General features: G+C 37.2%; 1 protein-coding gene across 2 annotated transcripts in view; it reads left to right on the plus strand.

The window, feature by feature from the left end:
* The window catches only part of csmd3b (CUB and Sushi multiple domains 3b), a 399,549-nt gene that overhangs the window by 363,135 nt on the left and 16,693 nt on the right, over positions 1–19,721 (plus strand). For both annotated transcript variants that reach the window (XM_083523961.1, XM_083523962.1), the window contains exons 57-61: positions 3,678–3,860; positions 8,003–8,179; positions 9,945–10,124; positions 13,754–13,927; positions 16,391–16,564. In XM_083523961.1, the coding sequence (XP_083380087.1) occupies positions 3,678–3,860; positions 8,003–8,179; positions 9,945–10,124; positions 13,754–13,927; positions 16,391–16,564 (888 nt within the window). The remainder of the gene's footprint in view (positions 1–3,677; positions 3,861–8,002; positions 8,180–9,944; positions 10,125–13,753; positions 13,928–16,390; positions 16,565–19,721) is intronic.

The following is a 19,721-nucleotide window of genomic DNA, read 5'->3' on the forward strand; positions in this document are numbered from 1 at the left end:
AGTATAAATACTTTTTCAGTATCATTTGTAGTGTAGTTAGATTTATTCCCCTCTATTAAGCAGAGAGTATGTTATAAAGTGGGCACAGTCTACGCATGCAAATTTTACATTGGACAGCTTTAACTCTTTTCGTTTACACTGCATTGGGTCCTGCTACTTTCTTTCTCAACCAGCCTGCGTTTTATGTAATGCAGAACACCAGACACACATGACATTGCGGTTTATCAGCAAAATATAGTTTTGGAAAGACACGCTCAGCGAGCTCTTTGTTGCAGTCAGATGTAAAGCTGTAGGATTTCAGAAAAGTAAGAAATTGTCAGGACAGAGGACAGTAAAAACAGAAGAGCTAGTGAGGGAACTGGTTGTATTTACTGTAACAAATGACAGGGAAAAAATAAAAAAGGACATATAAATTAGAAATGTATATTACATATATGTCAGTAAATTTAATTTTAGTATTGGCGGGTTCATATAATTTGATTTTCATGATCAGGATGTTCTGAACTGCCTACATTTTGGTATATATCATCTTGAATTTCCATACTGTGTCGATTTTTGCAAACTGAATGTTTTCACCATGCGAATAAGTTCCCCACACACACATAGTGACATATTTCTGTCATCTTTTAGTATGAGGGGGATGTTGATGAAGAGATAATGATGTGTTCTTCTCTCTCTCTCTGTACTGTGGAAGCTGGACTAGAATACAGTAATGTACAGTTCTGGGAGCCTAAGAGAACACACACACACACACACACACACACACACACACACACACACACACACACACACACACTCACACACAAACACACACTCACAAACACACACAGACCTACACATATATGCACGCACACTTAAATAAACCCTAATAATAAACCCTCAGAAACCTAAAAACTAATATTTTGACTCTTATTATTATAAATATTTGTATTATTTTTTTAGAGAGTTTAAATAAAAAAGAAAAATTCAGTTCATTTTGTAATTAATTATTCAGTATTTGTCATGCTGTTTTCTTTCATAAGTTTCATTGCCATACAAATGGGTATACTTAACTAAAAGACATTCATTGATAAACAAAACGAATTGCAGTTTACAGGTTGTAAGATGCCATGCAGTGACATGGAGTAAAACCTAATATGAGCGTAATCACAGCATATTTAGGATACATATGAGTTAACATTATAACAACATGACAACATCACATCATATATAAATGAAAAGGGTCAAGGACAGTTTTTAATATTTGGCCAGAACTAATTAAGCATTTCGGCAGCAGTTAGATCAGCGACATGTTCCCTGCACGTTTAGAGCAAGACATTTTGGAGGAAGAAGGCCACATTCAGGGAGTGATATCAGATCTTTTTTTTCTCAGAAAAATTCTGACTCATCCTTAACACCCACATATCCATTCTGTTCTTGCCCCTATGCCCCCAACCAAATTGCTAACAAAGATAGAAAATGGCGATACTGTGCTTGGGATTCTGCTTTATTTGGGGCCTGTTTTCTCTGAAAATAGTGCCATTACCAGAAGTGGGTTGTAACTTGCTACATTTACTATGTTACATTTACTTAAGTACCTTTTTAAACAAATTGTAAAAAAAACTGCTATTGGGGGATCCTTTTACACTCCAGTGACTTTGTTGAGACAATAATGTGCTTTTACCTCATTTCATTCAGTGTTGCACTGCTTGTTTTGTCTGCTAGAGATTTTGCTTTCCCTTTGTCACATGCTGACATCTCTGTGAAGTTGTGCTGAGGGCATGTGTACAAGACTATGTTGTCTCACCAATGAAACATTGTCATATTAAGGTCGAAGATGACTATGAGACGGATGAACCGGCGATAATGTGGTTGCAGGTCATATTGTTTTTTGTTTTTTTGCTCCAGTCTGTCAAGAATAAAAGCTCATGTGTGTGCATATGCCTTGTTTTTTAGATAGATCATAGGAGAATAGATTGAACTGAGTAGTTACTCTTTACTATAATGTTGAGCAGAAAAACCTCTCAAAATGCAGAACAATATGATTTGTGTCGGCCAGAAATCAGAAATCTGGAGCATACAGTTAGCATACATTTAAAAAAAAAAACAATGGACAGCATTTTTTTGTTTGTTTCAGTAGATAACTGCATGAATGGGCAGAGGTATATGCGTTCCTGTTAATGTGGCCAAACTTAACATGAAATGATTTTATTTAAACTGCCATTTTTGTTTTGATAGCTGAATTTGTTGACATTTACCAATCAATTTTCTTTCTGTATTGTCAGTAATCCTCATTAAACATTTATGATACTACACCATATGGACAAAGGTTTGTGGACATCTGACCATAAGATTTGTATATGCTTTTCAAACAATCCATTCCACATTTAGTCCAAATTCCCAGTTATAAAAACCTCAACTCCCCACATAAAACATAAAACATATCTTCATGGACCTAGCTTTGTGAACAGGGGTATTGCCAGGGAACACAGTCTTCTATTTTATATGGAAAATGTATCGTTACTGCATCCAAAGACATTTTATACAATTGTGTGCCTTCAAATTTGTGCTAACAGTTTATTTTTTCTGTAAAAAAATACCTGTGTTCATGTTTCATCAAATGATGAAAAATGCAGCTTTTCACCAGAACACACCCAGATAATAACAAATACGTGGCATTTAACTTTAGCTTCCCAACAGTATGTTTATCCCATGCCTGGTCAATGATGATAAGCATTATAAAATCACATACCAGCAACAAGTAAAAAAGTAGATAATGTAAAAAAAAAATTGAAATACCTATCTGTATCAGGTGTCAAAGCAACCAACTGTCTGACATATTAATCCTAAAAAAAGAACACCCTGTAGTCCTTTAATATCCACCACTTTAATCTGTCTCTTGGGTCTGTTGCTCCCAGGCTTGACTGCTACATTAGATCAAGAAATGCCTCTTTTTTTCTATACTCTATTCTTAAATAAATGATGAATTATTTATGGAATAAGTGGAAGTAGACTAGTCCCCTGGCATGGGCCATTTCTCATGTTGACTCACCTGATATGTGAGGGCAGTTTAGTACCATGGTTGAACTCAAAATACATGCTGTATTTTACATTTACACCTTTGTGCTACTGTGTTTGCTAAAATTCCTTCTCAATGGCTAACACTTATAGCGGTGTTCCTGTTATATCTCTTTGGGTCACATATGACGTTATGTCCCTGCATCCTGCATAGTCCCGCATAGCGACCATGTTGTCTTTCTTAGCAGGTGTTGATTTTGCCTGACGTTACAGATGCTAGTTGGGAATGTGTTGAGTTTTTGGCCGTCAATTCCATTGATAATGAATGAAGCTGCGGCTGGGGTGAGATGTAAAGCTGCAGGATACTGAAACACACAGTCACAGATATATGGAAGCCCCCAGAACCAATCCGTGCTAACACTTTCCTGAGATTTGGATTGGAGCCTTGAGTGCATAGAAGCGGAAAAAAGTGTGTCTTCTCTAAAATTGCAGACACAATGTTCTGATAGAGAACAAGCTCACATGAGGATATCATTAACCTTCATTTATGAGTACATGATGTATCATTGATTTTTTTTATAGTAGACTTTCTTTCTGTACCTCTAAATACTCTATCTTCTTCAAAAATGATACTAATTTCTGTGCTTATTTATACCTCACAAATTTTTATTTCTGTGCAGGTGATTCGTCAGGGACATGTGGAGATCCAGGTGTGCCCTCTCAAGGGAACAGGGAAGAGAGCGATTTTCGGGTCCGCAGCAAGGTGCACTTCAGCTGTTCCACAGGCTACGTTCTCTTTGGCTCCTCTGAGAGGATGTGCTTATCCAATGGCACCTGGTCCGGGACTCAGCCTTCCTGCAAACGTAAGCAGATTACATCTTGAGTGTATGATTTGCAAGCTCCGCTACTTTACTTGTCTTACTACCTTACACGTCTTACTCTATCTTCACGGTTTTTAAAAGGTAGCGCATGAGCACGGTCCTCTGATACGCTTGGGGCTTATTTTAATCTCTTTGATCTAACCCTGCCAGTGAAATGCAAAGGAAAGCAGAATTAATATTCTGTTTTATCTGTGATTTAATTTAGCTAATCTTATTTACAGCCATATCAGGCACATTTGCTCTCTCTCACACACACACAAACACACACAAACACACACACACACACATACTTGCAACAGTGCATACTATGTGAAATGTCGGCTTTGTTTTCGTTTTCGGTCATGTCTCTTTTGACCAAAAGAAATCGTCTTTTTTTTTTTTAAATCTATCTTTGCATTTATGTGCAGCGTAAACTTATAAATACACTTTATATATTATTATATATAATTTTCTGCTTGCCCCTAATAATAATTGTTTTAATTATCCTAAGGTTTGCAGGATTTTGGTAACTTTTAAGGAAATAAAAGCTATGCCTCAATACCATCAGGAATCAGACTAAAAATGAACCAACTAAAAACTAAAATTTACTAAAATGCTTCAATATCCAACATTTTATTTCATTCCATATGACATTAATGAGGAGTAGTTTATATTGCAATGCTAACAAACATCTCTCAGAGTGGTATGGGCATAAGTAATACCGTTATTATTAGTAAAAATGTTGCCAGTTGCTGCAAAACTTCCCTTCTTCTTGTCTTCTAGTAAGAAGCCTCATTTTATCCTCACTCACTTCAGCATACTGAAGCATTTCACTAGATTAGGACCAAGGGCACCCATCCTTGGGTTCGATGATGCACTCGAACGACTTGTCCATATTCAGACACACACAAATAGCTATAACACTAACTATGTTGTGTAGAATGAGAAGGTCACAGCCAGTGATAAATTGGCTTGGCACGAATCTTGAGTTATTTTTCTACATTGATGAACTTGATTGGATGCTAAAGCAAAATGAACGAATGCTAAACAGAGCCATTAAATTGATATATAATGTATAGTCGCTGGCTTGATGTGAGTAGAAAAGAGTTATGAGATCAATTTTTTTGCATAGAAATTAAATTATTTAAGAGTACAAGTAGTCAGTTTTCATAATACTCAAACAACTTATAAATAAGGCAAAATAAATACCCAAGGATAGCAATAAAGTACTTCTTCAGACAGTTTCCCCTCTGTCTGGTAAAGAAAAACTATATGTAGTGAAACAAACTTTCAAGCATCAGTCTCGACATTTTTAGACTGAATCCAAAAATTAAAATGAATGAATAAATGAATAATGTGCTGCCTGGCAGATGTGCAAGTTGAAGTGTATCATGGGAGGTGAACTACCATTCAAACAATAGACATGCACAGTATAAACCTCATTGCTAGCTCCTGTAGCACCCTGGACACTTTCCTCAAGAGCTACGTTGTAACTGTCTTGTGAGGTCACGCTTCACATCGTGCAGTGAGAGGCCACTTAACCTCAAGCACTGTACACTGTAAAAGGTCTAATAGCAAGAAAGAGTTTTTGTTGGTGAAAAAGAAGCATATTTCTGAAAGGCAACGACAGGATGCAACACCACTGTGTAATTGGGATGGGGGGAATCATGTTGAAATCCGTTCTCCCCACTGCAAAGTGACACACACTGAGGACACAATAGCCAGGGTGGTCATGTGGAGCCAAAGGCAATGCTTGTCATAAGTGCAGTGTGACAGGCTGCTATCTGGACTGACTTATCCATTCTATGTCTTTTTACCAGTTTGGCTCAGCACTTAAATAGGTGTGCAGATTGCTAACTCCAAGGCCCAAAGGGGGACAACTTCTTAACAAGATGAAATATAGCTCCCTCTGCCTCTCTCTCATTTTCTCTCTGTATTTCTTTTTGTCTTCCCTGTGTGGCCCTGTCTACTCTAGTCCGTCATGGGTTTGATCTAAAACACATGCACACAAGAGACAGTGTAGCCACAGGCGGTTCGATATGCAGGAAGCCTGACTTGATCAGAAATGCTGTTTTAATTTTGCTGGTAGGGTCGAACATCCACTCAGAAGGGACCATGGTCTTGAAATAAAACATGCTATATAGCTTGAGGCGTGAATTTCATCGCAAATCTCTCCTAAACCCAAACACACCCTTATAGGCCCCGACTGTTTTTGCGTTCTCCACTCTTGCCTGCACACATTTAGTCTTGCAACATTACCATCATGTCGGAATATTTTTGTTTGTAATAACCTTCTGGCGTCCAATACACTCAGTTGGTTTGTTCTGTCTGTGAGAACTAATCTATTAGATGACTGGGAGCTAAGACAGTGGCATGAAATCAAAATTGCAAAGACGTTTTTTGCCAAAATAGAGTCTTTGGAAAAGAGGAAAACATGATTTGACATTGGTTTACTACATTTAAGGACACAGGAAGAGGAGTGCTGAGTATGACTGACTTCCTGTACTTTTAGTACATCGCAAAAGCAAAAATAATAATAAATATATATATATATATATATATATATATATATATATATATATATATATATATATATATATATATATATATATACACAGTGCATGTTACACGTATACTGCTTCGAATTCCACCAATGCCTTCCAAAATGCCTTTCCGCATCCCTACTAAAATTATTTAGGTGAATGCACCTTTAATGTAGGCAAATATTCGATTAATATTCCTTGAAATGTGTCTTAGAAATCAGAGGTCTGCCATTTCCCAGATTTCCCCGACTGAGAATCCTGCTTACCAGACTGTCCCATTAAAAGCTAATCTAATGTCATGCCAAAACATATGTGTCTTGTAATGCATTCAAAACCCTATAGAAAATCATTAGAGGCTCTTATTAAATATGCAACACTATTAAGTAATCATCACCTCTGTAAAATTCCTTATGAAGACATTTTTCTACACAGAGAGAGCATCTTATTGAGAGGCATTTTATGGATAAAATTATTAACTACACTTGCATAAAGCAAGCTGTAAGCGTAGCAGATTAATGCTTTGTCAGCGTATAAAATAGCCTATAGCTCGTGCACACATTACGATTTTATGACTCGATTTAGTAGCTCATGTTTTCAGTAAGTTGTGCACGCAATTAATTGTCAGTACACAATTAAATACAAATCTGTGTAAAATTAGAGAACCTGCTGGATCAAGTGCTATTTCATTAGCAGATGAATGACAGAAGTGGAAGCCATGTTGTTAAGTTAAACGAAATAAATAATGTGATAATATATTTAAATATATTGGCAGTATTCAAGACTAGATGTTTATTTCAGTGCTTGCCATCTTCTCAATCACATATCATTGTTTATTAGTCTTTTATTTTTACATTTAATGTGATAGTAGGGTATCTGCAGGGGTGAAAGGCAAAGTTTATAGGTCTGTGGTGAGACCTGCGATGTTGTATGGTTTAGAGACAGTGGCATTGAGTAAAAGACAGAAGGTGGAGCTGGAGGTAGCAGAGCTGAAGATGTTGAGGTTTTCATTGGGAGTGCCGATGACGGACAGGATAAGAAACGTGTTTATTAGAAAAACAGCGCATATAGAATGGTTTGGAGAAGATGAGGGAGGTGTGATTGAGATGGTTTAGACATGTGCAGAGGAGGAACATGGAGGTATATTGGTAGAAGACTGCTGAGAATGGCACAGGAGGAAGAGAGGAAGACCAAGGAGGAGGTTTATGGATGTGGTGAGGTACATGCAGGTAGTTGGTTTGAAAAAGGGCAGTTGGAGATGGATGATCCGCTGTGGCGACTGCTAATGGGAATAGCTGAAAGAAAGAAGATTTAAATTGTCTTTAGCTTTAATTTTGCATCACTATTGACAGTAAAAAAAAAAATGTCTAACCGCTGTTCACACTTTCTATCCCTGATTTAATTACTTTTTTTTGCCTTAAATGACTTTGTCAATAGCCCATTATGCATTATATATTGATGATGTGATGGTTAACCAAATTATAAGTATGGACTGAATCTTTGTACAGGCGAAATAAGTGAAACCCAGTACATCTTAAATGCCTTCAGTGTATTCTGCTTTTTCTTTAAATGCTAATATCTTTGAATTATGTTTTCATGTAACAGCGGTGCAGTGTGGCAACCCTGGAACTCCCAGCAATGGCCGTGTGTACCGGCTGGATGGAACAACTTTCTCCCACTCAGTTATCTACTCATGCATGGAGGGCTACCTCCTAAGTGGCTCCAGTGCACGCCAATGCCAGGCAAACGGCACGTGGTCTGGCACAGCACCCAATTGCACCAGTGAGTGAGAACATCAGTTTAACAATAACCTAGCCTAGTGCTCAGCCTAATGCTAAGCAGCTTTCTTTGACTGTACTTTTCTATGAAGTGTAATTTTCAGATTTGCTTTTGATTTAATGATTTAATTTTACCCCTAATTCATAACCCTGAAATATGACAGGTGAGTCTTTATTGACCTACTGTATCTGAACAGAAATTCACTCTTTTTTTGTAGTCTTCTGTCATATCTTGATTGATAGATAAAAGGTGTCCTGTAATTCTGGTGCCTTTGAGGGTTCAAGACATGGGCTTCATAAAATTTAAATATGGACTCCATCAAAAGAGTAATTGGCGTTCATGTTTTTCAAAAAAGGGAAAGAAATTGAATTAAAGTGATTCATGAATATAGGCCCAGGTCAGAGTGATAAAAGTATAGTGGTCGTTAAGGTCAGCTCTGGTGAGGTGAGTTTGAAAATTAGAGACAAAGAATGAGGAAATGGGTTCATGTGCTCAGAAACAATAATAAAATTAATTGCTCCATCTTCCATCGAGATGCTGAGGATCACCCTACTCTCTGTCGTCTTATGAGTCACTTCTCAAAGTCTAGAAGACAGCTTGATTAAATTCATGCCTTAAGGTTTTTTTTTAAGTTCATCCAAGTTGAATTTCCTTGAAACTTAGATGAAATATTGGTGATTTGAACTTTTGCCAGTTAAAAATCATGGAGAAGCAGATGTATTAGTCATTGCAGGAGTTGTCTTTGTGATGAATGGGCGATATAATCAAAAGCAGGTGGTGAAGTCCACCCAGTTTTGGGAAGGAACTTTCCTGATCATAAAGCTAGCATCATCACTTCTGATTGCATCCCTAAACCACTGAAGCTTTAACTCTCCACATTACTACTGGATAAAGTGGTAGCAACTCCAAAACAGTTCTGATTGATGCTGTTCTACACATTACCCAGCAGGCCCAGGCTATGATGAATTGCTTCCTCTAAAGGAGGAGTCACATTAACATTTTGTGTTGGCAATTTCTTATGATCGGATGACATGTTTATGACTAACTCTACTGATGGATCTTAAACCATAATTTTACAGTGTTTTTTTTTTTAAGCACACAAAATGTATGGATCTTAGTGCTGTGGAATCAGTAAAGGCCCTCCATAAATCAGTAGTTAAATTTAAGATGTTGTGTCGACAAAATGGGATTTTGTCAGCTTTGGAAAAGCGCCAAAATCAAAATCATTTCCTTCCAGGCCCTCTAGAAGTGCCACACTGCTTCTCACATGACCCTAGCTTTCTTATGACTGTTTTTTTATTGGAGGCAATGGTAATTGTAGAAGATATCGCAGAATTGATTCAAAGTTAAACCTCAGAGATATGCATGAGAAAGTGCCTGCTCATCAATATTGATTTCTTCACATAATAGTGAAATCTATCATTTTGAATAAAAAAGTCACGATTCTCAGTGATATCTCTGTTGCAGCATAAATGGGTTGCTTAAGATGATTTGTGAATGTGGCTCCTCTAGCTTTGTTTCTATAATTTGCTTGCTGGGCCATGGAAATAGGACAAAATTGCCATGAAATGTTTCTTATAACATCCAAGACCTGGTTTGAATAGAAACAATCCTGATTTTGTAGTCTGTAATGAATTGTTTTGAGTCTAAAGCTGATTCGATAGCTATTTTGGGCACTCACATTAGGCTGCTTAGACAACTTTAAAATTAATGTTGATTATTATAATCTTAATAGTTTGGCCCACTGACCGAGTCTTTATTGTGACAGTGATTAATTGCGGTGAACCTGGAGTACCAGCCAATGGGGTGAGGTATGGCGAGGACTTCACCATTGGCCAAAATGTCACCTTTGCATGCCAGCCTGGGTACACCATGGAAACAGAGGGCTTTTCAACTATCACCTGCACTGGGAATGGCACGTGGAGTGCCCCAGTGCCCTTCTGCAAAGGTAACAGCTTGATAAAATAAAATTAGTATCGGTCTCCCACATATCTGCATAAAGTGCATAGCATTCTCTAATTAGCACAGAACTGTTAGCTAACCCACACTTTTTCCTATTTATGCAAAGCAAATCAGCTTTTTATGTTTGGGAAATGGAGCTTTTACATATTAGATTGTACTGCAAGCTCTGCACATCTGGACACCACTGCCCTGAGCATTAGCAGATGCTCCTCCTAGACTGTATGCTCATAGTTCTCTGTTTGTTGTGCTCTGACTGATGTGTTAAACTGTGGTGTTTAAAAAAAAACTTCCAAAAATCATTAAAAAGGAACAAATATGAAGCACTAATGTTCTAGAAACATGCAAACTGAAATTTTACAGCACATACTGTAATAGAACAGGAATGCACACAACATACATTTGTATTTGCTAATCCATGTTGTTCCATTCCTTGAAATTAATATCACTAGCAAAGCTAGTCTATACATTGCAGTCTACTCACATTTGTTGTGATTAATTTCAGAACAGACCATATGAATCCTGTTATTACGGCACCAGGAACCAGAATTTAATTGAATGGGTCTATTCAATTTACCTTCCACCAGTGATATCAAATTCCATGTGCAGTTGGTCATTGATTTCTTATAGCATGCAAAAGGCTCTGGCCTTGAATTACTTCATGCTAAACTTATTATGGTATGCAAATGTCTCATTTATTCGAGAAAGCAGAGGGCTACCTCTTTCCTCTTAAATGATAAACATTATGGAGTCTGATCATTCTCAGCACATTTACAACAATGCATTGTGTGGCAAATATAACAGAAATTGAACTGATTTAAACATATAATTGCTTCTTTTGGAACCATTGAAAGCAGGCCACCCTTTAAAATCTTTCCAAAGCACAGCTTTTCTTTTCAAACCAACAGTTGTATTAGCATATAATATATACATCTTGCATTTCAAGGTGGCACACATAAAATATCAGACATATTTGACAGTAATTTCAAGAATTTTGCTCCACTGTTAATTAACATCACACCTGACTTTCCCAGCCATAGGTGGTTCTTTCCCAAACTGTTATCACAACGCTAATGGCAATTGTATAGGATTTATTTGGATACAATAGCAAGAACTTTTCCCTTCACTTGAACTAGTAGACCCAAACCTGTTCCAGCATGACAATGCCCGTGCATAAAGCAAACTTCAAAAAGATATGCTTTGCATGGGCTGCACCCCAGTCCTCCTCACCTCCCCTCCATCAGAGTGTTTACTAACACCATTGTGTCTGAATAAGCACAAATATTCACAAGCACAAATCTTCACAAGCACAATCCAAAACCTAGTGTAACATTTCCCAAAAAAGTGGAGTGAATTATGAGAAAATTGGGACAATGTGGAATGCGATGCTCAAAAAGCACATTGGGACTAAACCATACTTATGACCCGGTGTCTGCAAAATTCCAAATGTACAGATGTGTTTTTCCAATCTAACTTGGCTGTAACAGTTTCCCTCTGACCAACCAATCAGAGGATGGAAAAATGCTGACGCTATTCTGGCGAATATGAAATCTGTTTGGTTAAAGCAACAGACTCAATGCTAATAGAGACTATGGTAAAAATGCCAGCAGGACAGACTTTGAAAGCCCTGGGCAGATAAGCTTGACATGGTAGCACATAAAGGATGAAATCTGATTGGACAAAAAATCCAACATCCACATACACGTACTGGAAGCAGTGGAGCCAAGAGAAACACTACGAAATGGAGAGAATAAACTGTTGGAAATAAATTAAGACGATTTCATGGAACAAATATTAAAGTTTAGGTTGAAAATGTAGGTCAGTGCTGCTGATAGTGTTTAGGCCAGCAGAGAAGGCTTTGCTGGCCCTGACCACCTGCCACTTGTCAAACCTAAACTTTAACAATAGCTGCACTTTCAACAGTAGCCTTTGTAGCAGTCCTGTTGCAAGACTTTTGCTCACATTTGATAAATCGTGTAAGATTAAAACACCTAAGATTATAATTAACTACTAAAATGTTTTGTGTTACAATGACTGTTTCTCAGTCAGAATAATGTCTCAACATCACAATATAACATTCTTACAATATGCATGATTACTTATTTTCTGTCTAGACAGCTATCTCCATCCCCCTCCTCCTTCTTCTTCTTTAGTTGTTTGCTCTTTCAGTCATATTAAATGAATGTTAATTAGTGTATTATGCATTGCATTGCAAATGCACAGCTTTTCTCTCCAATGTTATCCTTGATTATTCTCTCGGGATCAATCTGTGCAATTCAATATATCAATTACCGCATTTTAAATACAATAAAAAAAATACATTGGAAAAGGAAACAGAGCATAAAATATACAATGAAAAAGATGATGGGGAAGATTTATGCCATTTAGCAGATGATGATTTGTGACTACAAGGTTGTTTCTTATTGTGCAGCTGCATGTTGTGGAAAGATAGAAGGAGTTGTCACCATAAAGTGCTCCATGACGCTCTCATTTTATGCATATCTCTTATTCAGCTTTAATCTATATATCCTTCCTCCCTCTGTTTGTACAAGTAAGAATGTGAGACAGCATGCATTAAGTATTCATTAGCTTTAGAAGCTGGTCAAGTCCCTGTGGATTTAGATCAGACCATATCCAACACTAGTTCAGAATATTAATGCAGTCATTTAGGATTTATTACACATTCATAAACTCAGTATGTCAGCCATAAATATTTGTTCATTGTTTTTTTTTCAATTTATAATTACAATGGAGCCTCTACAATATAATGCCTTTTCAATTAATTCGCTGTATAAGAATCAGGCTGGGGCACTACCACAAATTACTGCAGGCTTTATCACAAATCCATCAAACAGACCTGTGCCACACCTTCAATCACTACTTTCCTCACAGTCCATCAACTGTAACTCTCGGTAATAAGACTTGATCCCAAATAGGCTGCTCATTGTATCGCTTTATTTTCGATTCTGTTGCATTATGGCAGCATGTTCGCTTGTTCTGCTGAACATGAATGAAATGCAGGTCTGTATGTGCAGTAAGTGAAGATGGCCTCATGCTATCTGAGGGAACATGAGTCATCTTGGACATGTGCTACAAAGCGTGAACTTCCTGCTTTGTGTAAAGACTCTCGTCTGCCACCTTACATTCTGTACAGCATGTTTGTGCACTTGTTTGTTTAGGATGCGCTAGGATGCAGTGCACAGCACCTGATAACTATGTGAGACAGCTTAGTGTGCTGCTTCGTGTAGGTAGATGGAGAAAAAAAACACTGCGCCTTAAAGTCATTTCCATATAAATTACCAGGTGTTAATTCATTAACATGAAGAACTGCAAATAGGGAGACATATTACTAGTGTTATATAGTACGTTTTTATTTAGCATAAACAAGGCATACGTGTTATTTCTTTCCAAACCTGTTACTGAACAAGAGTTATTGCGGTTTCCTCAGTAGAAATATAAGCTCCTTCTCAGCCCACACATGCGAAGATTAAAAGCATTTCGCCCTATTGCTTGTGAACAGGACCTTCTTTGCTCTAAATTGCATGCTTTGATCTCGCTCTCTCTCTCTCACTTTCTCTCTTTCTCTCTCTCTCTCTCTCTCTCTCTCTCTCTCTATAGCTGTGACATGCAGTGCCCCACCTCTCATCTCTAATGGATTGTTGGAGGGCAGCGACTTTGAGTGGGGTACAAGTGTGAGCTACAGCTGCTCTCCAGGCTATGAACTTTCTTTCCCTGCCATCCTTACCTGTGTGGGAAATGGCACCTGGAGTGGAGAGGTGCCCCAGTGCCTGCGTGAGTACTGACACATTAGAGACATGTCACATCCCTGTTACAGTGGCATTATAGCAACAGTAAAAGATTCTGTTACAGGCACGTTAAAATTTCATTACAGCTCTGTTACAGTGGCAATCACATTAGAGTTATATTATAGCTACAGTTTATAGCCGCATTCTAGCCCAAGTTTCTCCAGCATGCACAAGTCTCCAACCATAGATCCCAGCATAAATGAACATCACAGCAGATCTTGATCAACAGCCATCTAAAAGGAAGGTCTCCAGAAGCCAACTTGCCTTATGACTCCTATTAGTTTTGTAGATGGCAGAATTGGGGTGACAAATAAGGCAAGAGCTGACTGTGAATGGTTACGAATGTCCCTGCACAGCCTTAGGGATAATAACAAGTGTCAGCTGAAGAAATTGGGAAAATAAAATGTAAAAGAGACAAGTTGTGGAAGAGGAGACAGTCAAATGGGAAAAGTTTTGGATGCAAGCTCCATGACAGTGCTGCAGGTTTAGGTGCTATCCATTCCACATTTAGGGAAGTAGTGTGACAACATGTGACAAAAATAAGTTTGATTTCACTTGCAACTTGCAACATTCCATCATGTTGCAAGTTGTATATGAAATCAAACATATTTTGACTTTTGTTGTTTACTATAGGGGAAATCTTAGGACAATGATTATATGAACTATATGATCCAGGGACGTTTTTTAGGCAGTAGATGATTATGCTTAGTAATGTTTTTTTGATTAATTGTTTAATTGTATTTGTAATTTTAACTGTAAATGTTTATAATGCGTGTATAATGTGTATAATCCAAAAATACTACAAATTTTACAAAAACGTTTTGCTTAATTTGTCATTAATTTGGATACATTTTTTTAAATAATGGCAATTATGTTTTTTAAAAGTTAAATGGCAGGTAGACAGTGGAATTATTTCCCCTAATTTACTCAAGACCACTTGTCACCCACAAGTTAGCTCTATTACACAGCAGCTACCAACCAGGGATGCACGAAAAGGCAATCAGCCGCATATTTTCAAACTGCAGTTCATGCAACATCAGGGGATGATGTAACACACTTGAGCAGTATCCACCTTTTCCAAATGCATGAGCTTGTGTTTGATAGGGGAATGAATGTATGCCTCCCCAGCTATTAAAAAAAAACACAGTCATTTTTGGACGCATATAGTCTTGGACTTCTGGGCTAAAATAGCTGTGCCATTGTCAGGATCTGAACTCACATTCTCTTGACGACAGGATGAATGATATTGGCAAATGTTAAGGCAAATATTTAGCATGGGCAGGTGGGATTGCTGAGAAATGCTTTAGATTTTAAATCCTTTTTTGTGTCAATAGGTTTTCTATATTCTCTCTCTCTCTCTCTCTATATATATATATATAGATAGATAGATAGATAGATAGATAGATAGATAGATAGATAGATAGATAGATAGATAGATAGATAGATAGATAGATAGATAGATAGATGGATTGATAGATTGATTGATTGATTGATTGATTGATTGATAGATAGATAGATTGATTCTCAGAATTGGGAAACATGTTAGTTTTTTTTATTATTCAGAAGTCATGAATAACGGCTGGGATGAAAACATAGCAGTATTCCATTAATTTTATTATTTGTTGTCTTCGACATTTTGGTAAGGCAGCACCGCATTTGCTTAATTTGCTCGATCGGACGGATGCCGTGCAGAGTGGTCAGAGAAGGTAGAGGTCATTGCAAGAAAACTGGGATATTGAACATTCATAATTAGGGCCATCCTATATTTTCCTCATGCGGTGCTCAAACCATGGCATGGCATTGTTCAAATACCCGAAGCTGGGTGCAAAAGTATGCCTTTGTAGTCACTCTTTGCACTGATTTTCTGTCCTCTCCCCTTTTTCTCCCCTTTTATTTTATATCTTGACAGCACATCTATAATTTATTAAGAAAAGTGGAGTACGTAGTGCTGGATCCTAGCATTCCTTTCTTCACATTCATTATGAATCAGCCTGCTGGTGACTTAACCTCCACCCATATTGTTTTTTCTCCCAGAGACGTGATGCTTGCTGGACAATGACTGGGTCAAAGGGAATGTCCACCCAGAGATGCTTCAGGTCCCTGACTCTCTCTTCCTTCAAGAGAGGATATAATTGAAATAGTGAATATATGAATGAAAAATTTTCATCTGGGTCAGATATAAAATTAGAATGCGAAGGTTTAAGCGAATCTTATAGGCAAGGAAGCAACACTGTTATAATAAAAGCCTGTTTCATTATTTCTGTCTGTTTACACTGTTGTTTGCATCTCCCCTTAAACAGCCAAAATGAACAGAAGACATATGGGTTCCAAGTACCATGCAATGACTTGGCTCTTGTTGTGTGTACAAGTGCTTGAGTGAAATTTTCCTTGTAGTTTCTTAATGGAGATTTCCCTTTATTAACCTTCAATATGCTTCTGCTCATTACAGCAAAGTTTTGTGGAGATCCAGGAATCCCAAGCCATGGCTTTAGGGAAGGCCGTAGCTTCATCTACCAGTCAGAGGTGTCCTTCAGCTGCAGTGCCCCCTATATCCCAGTGGGCAGCACAACACGTTTCTGCCAGGCTGATGGCACCTGGAGCGGTTTCCAGCCTCGTTGCATTGGTACTGTCTTTCTCTCTTTAACACACAAAGATGTCACCAGAATGCATATATTTCTTATTCCATTTTAGCACTTTGTAGTCTCCAGTCTGTCAGAGATCATTATCAGTCTTTAAGAATGATGGAATGACACCAGTGGAATGCACCCTCAGTTTATATGATATGTGCCACTTGTTACATTAGCCGTATTTAATTATATATTCAACAAAACAACAATCGTTCATCAGTGTCTATTGAAAATGATACAAGTCGTCCATGTTAAATGTGTTTTTGGAGGATACCTGCAGGCCTTGTTAGAAATGAAGACATCAGACATCATAATCAAATATACGAAGCAAGTTTAATCAACCTGATCTTAGAAATTTCAGTGAACAAGGTTGATGTGGTTGGATTTTGTAGAGTTTGTATTAGACTATGTGTGTGAAATAGTAATAGTTTTTTAAGACTTTATAGCTTTACTAAACTACTTTGAAATTATTTCTCTTTCAAACATATAATATTAACTTTACAGTATATACATTCTGGTAAAAATACTATTGTACATTCTTTTCTAATTTAATGAACAAATTGTCTTACTGACAAACACTTAAAGTAGAATCACTGAAATATTTACAAGACTTTCAGTTTCTTAGTATTCAATACGTCTTTTTGTTTTAATGACATTGTGCGCTTGAACAGGTATGGACTCCATAATCCTAAATCATTTGAAACCATGCGTTAATATAAGTTGAGTTAAGAATTTTTTTTACAAACTAATAAAATGTTCAATGTCACAAATTTAATTACAATAAAATGGGTGTGAAATTTTAAGAATATTATATTCAAGATATAGAACATTTGCTTTTTTCATTTTATATCTACCAAAATTCAAAGGGCTTCTGTTCATTTACTATTTTAAATTTAGGAAAAAAAAGGAGAAATTCAACTTGTATGATGTAAAGATCACATTGATGTTTATTATTAATATTTGATTTTTAGCAGTGTTCAAGAATAACTGTGAAATACTGTTGTTGTTTTTTTTTACTTTAAACGAGTAGCGGTCGGTCAGTTTTTGGTAACTTTTCACTTTTAAATGTTTTCTACATTCACTCTGTCATTAACCTGACAATTACCTGCTAAATGAGACGTATGATCTCTTAATTCATCTGTACTTAAAGATGCTGATGCAGCAGAGTTTTAGTACTATAGTCTGTCATCTCCTTATCTATCCACTTTGCTCAAACACACAATAACATTTAGCTGCAGCTTCCTGCTCTTTTATTTTTAGCATCTTATTATAAAATGTAGGAAAAGTTGTCTGCCAATTTAAAAGCCATTATTCCTAGCAACAGATTAGCAGCAGAATTGCTAACCACATCACAAACATTTAATTATAAACTTGTTTTATTGTCTCAGGGTGGGTGTTTTAATGCTAACCAGGGTCACATTTTTAGGTCTCTGAGTGTTAGTGGTTGCTGCGATTCTAAAATTCGAAATTGTTTGGGAAAAGACACAACACTATTATTTAAAATTGTAACTTGTTGGTTTCGAATATAACACTTTTGATTATTTACCTTAAAAAATGTGTCTATCGCCATTATCCAGGCAGGCAGAGTGCTGCATCAGACTCACAGTTTACACCATGCCTGTCTGTCTGTGTTGTTTGTGTTGATAGTGGAGCTCCACTCAATGAACTCCATCAGAACAGGAAGCCAGTGCTGTGCTCTACTGATGCTCTCTCAAACCTGTCCAAGTAATTTCAGGCAGCCAGCTGTAAAGAAGCTGTGAATCTCACTCAGCAGGGATGAAGGGCAGCCACATCTGTGTGTGTGTGTGTGTGTGTGTGTGTGTGTGTGTGTGTGTGTGTGTGTGTGTGTGTGTGTGTGTGTGTGTGTGTGTGTGTGTGTGTGTGTGTGTGTTCGCATGCATTTGTGAGTGTCTGTGTAAGTCAGGCTGAATACTTTTGATACATCAGCACACACACAGCCTGGAAAGCACGTACAAATTTTGTGATTTGAAAGTGCCTACAGTTCTGTGTATAGGTGTGCCATTTTTAGCCTGCTTTAACCTTGAGTTTTGAACATATAGTGCACACAGCAGCTCGGGCTCAGCCATGAAGCTGAATTATGCTATACTTGACTTGGTAAACAAAAACATTGCTTGGAATATAAAATCAATTGCCTTTTCTCTGTTGTAATTTAAGGGTTTTTTACTCAACGGAACAAATTGTAGCAATTATTGACACTTTAAACATTTGCACAAATAACTGCTTATTGCGTTACATTGCAACTTTAATGTAAGTATGCTAATTAAGGGAAAGTAGGTGTGGCAGCTGATTTAAGCCTTCTTAAATCATTCAGACTTCAGCATGAGAGTTTCTTTCCAAAATAGCACTTATTGGTAAGTTGTATTCCATGCTTTTTTTTTACTTACATGTCCTAATTAAGTTAGGAAAGTTTTTTTGTGGATGGCTTGTTGCTTGATTGGCTGATTTGTCTAAGATTTTTTTTTCTTTACTTACCTTAGAACAAGTGTAACAATGTTTAGAGACACCAAACCACCCCCCTAATAAAAATCAATGCTCCCCTGCCGCCTCAGCAGGCCAGGTCCAGAGCTGCCCCAAACAGTCTCCATGCTTTATTGATCTGGTTATTGTTGAGAAGAACAAGGTGATTTCTTTTAGTGGCTTTAGACAGAGAGTGCAGTGGGCCAACGAGATGAAACAAACTTGGACATGAAATGTGGGACCATGGCTGGGAGATGTAAAAATGCCTCAGAGGTACAGGAGCCGACAGACCCGCCCCTCCACGATTTATGCACAATATGGCAATAAATACGAGGCAGAGGGGTTTTCTAATGAAATTTTAAGCAAATTAATAAGCGAGAATGACTCATACCCTGGGACTGACTGCCCTATTTGTAAGATTATTAGGCAGTAAATCATTTTTACTGGGATTTTATTTTAGAAAGCTAGTTAATTATTTTGAGCATATTAATGAATACCTTTTGATTCGATTATTACAAAACCAATTTAATAAAAAGTATTTAAACAAATTTTTATGATTTATTGTTTAGATTAAACAGTAAAATTGTGACTAAACAGTTGTGAGTATGTTGCATAGCAGTATTTTTGTAACAAACAGTGTCTTTTTGCACATTGGGTTCAGCTAGTGTTTTCTCA

The sequence above is a fragment of the Silurus aristotelis genome (assembly GCF_946808225.1).
Source record: "Silurus aristotelis genome assembly, chromosome: 21".
NCBI classification, from domain to species: Eukaryota; Metazoa; Chordata; class Actinopteri; order Siluriformes; family Siluridae; genus Silurus; species Silurus aristotelis.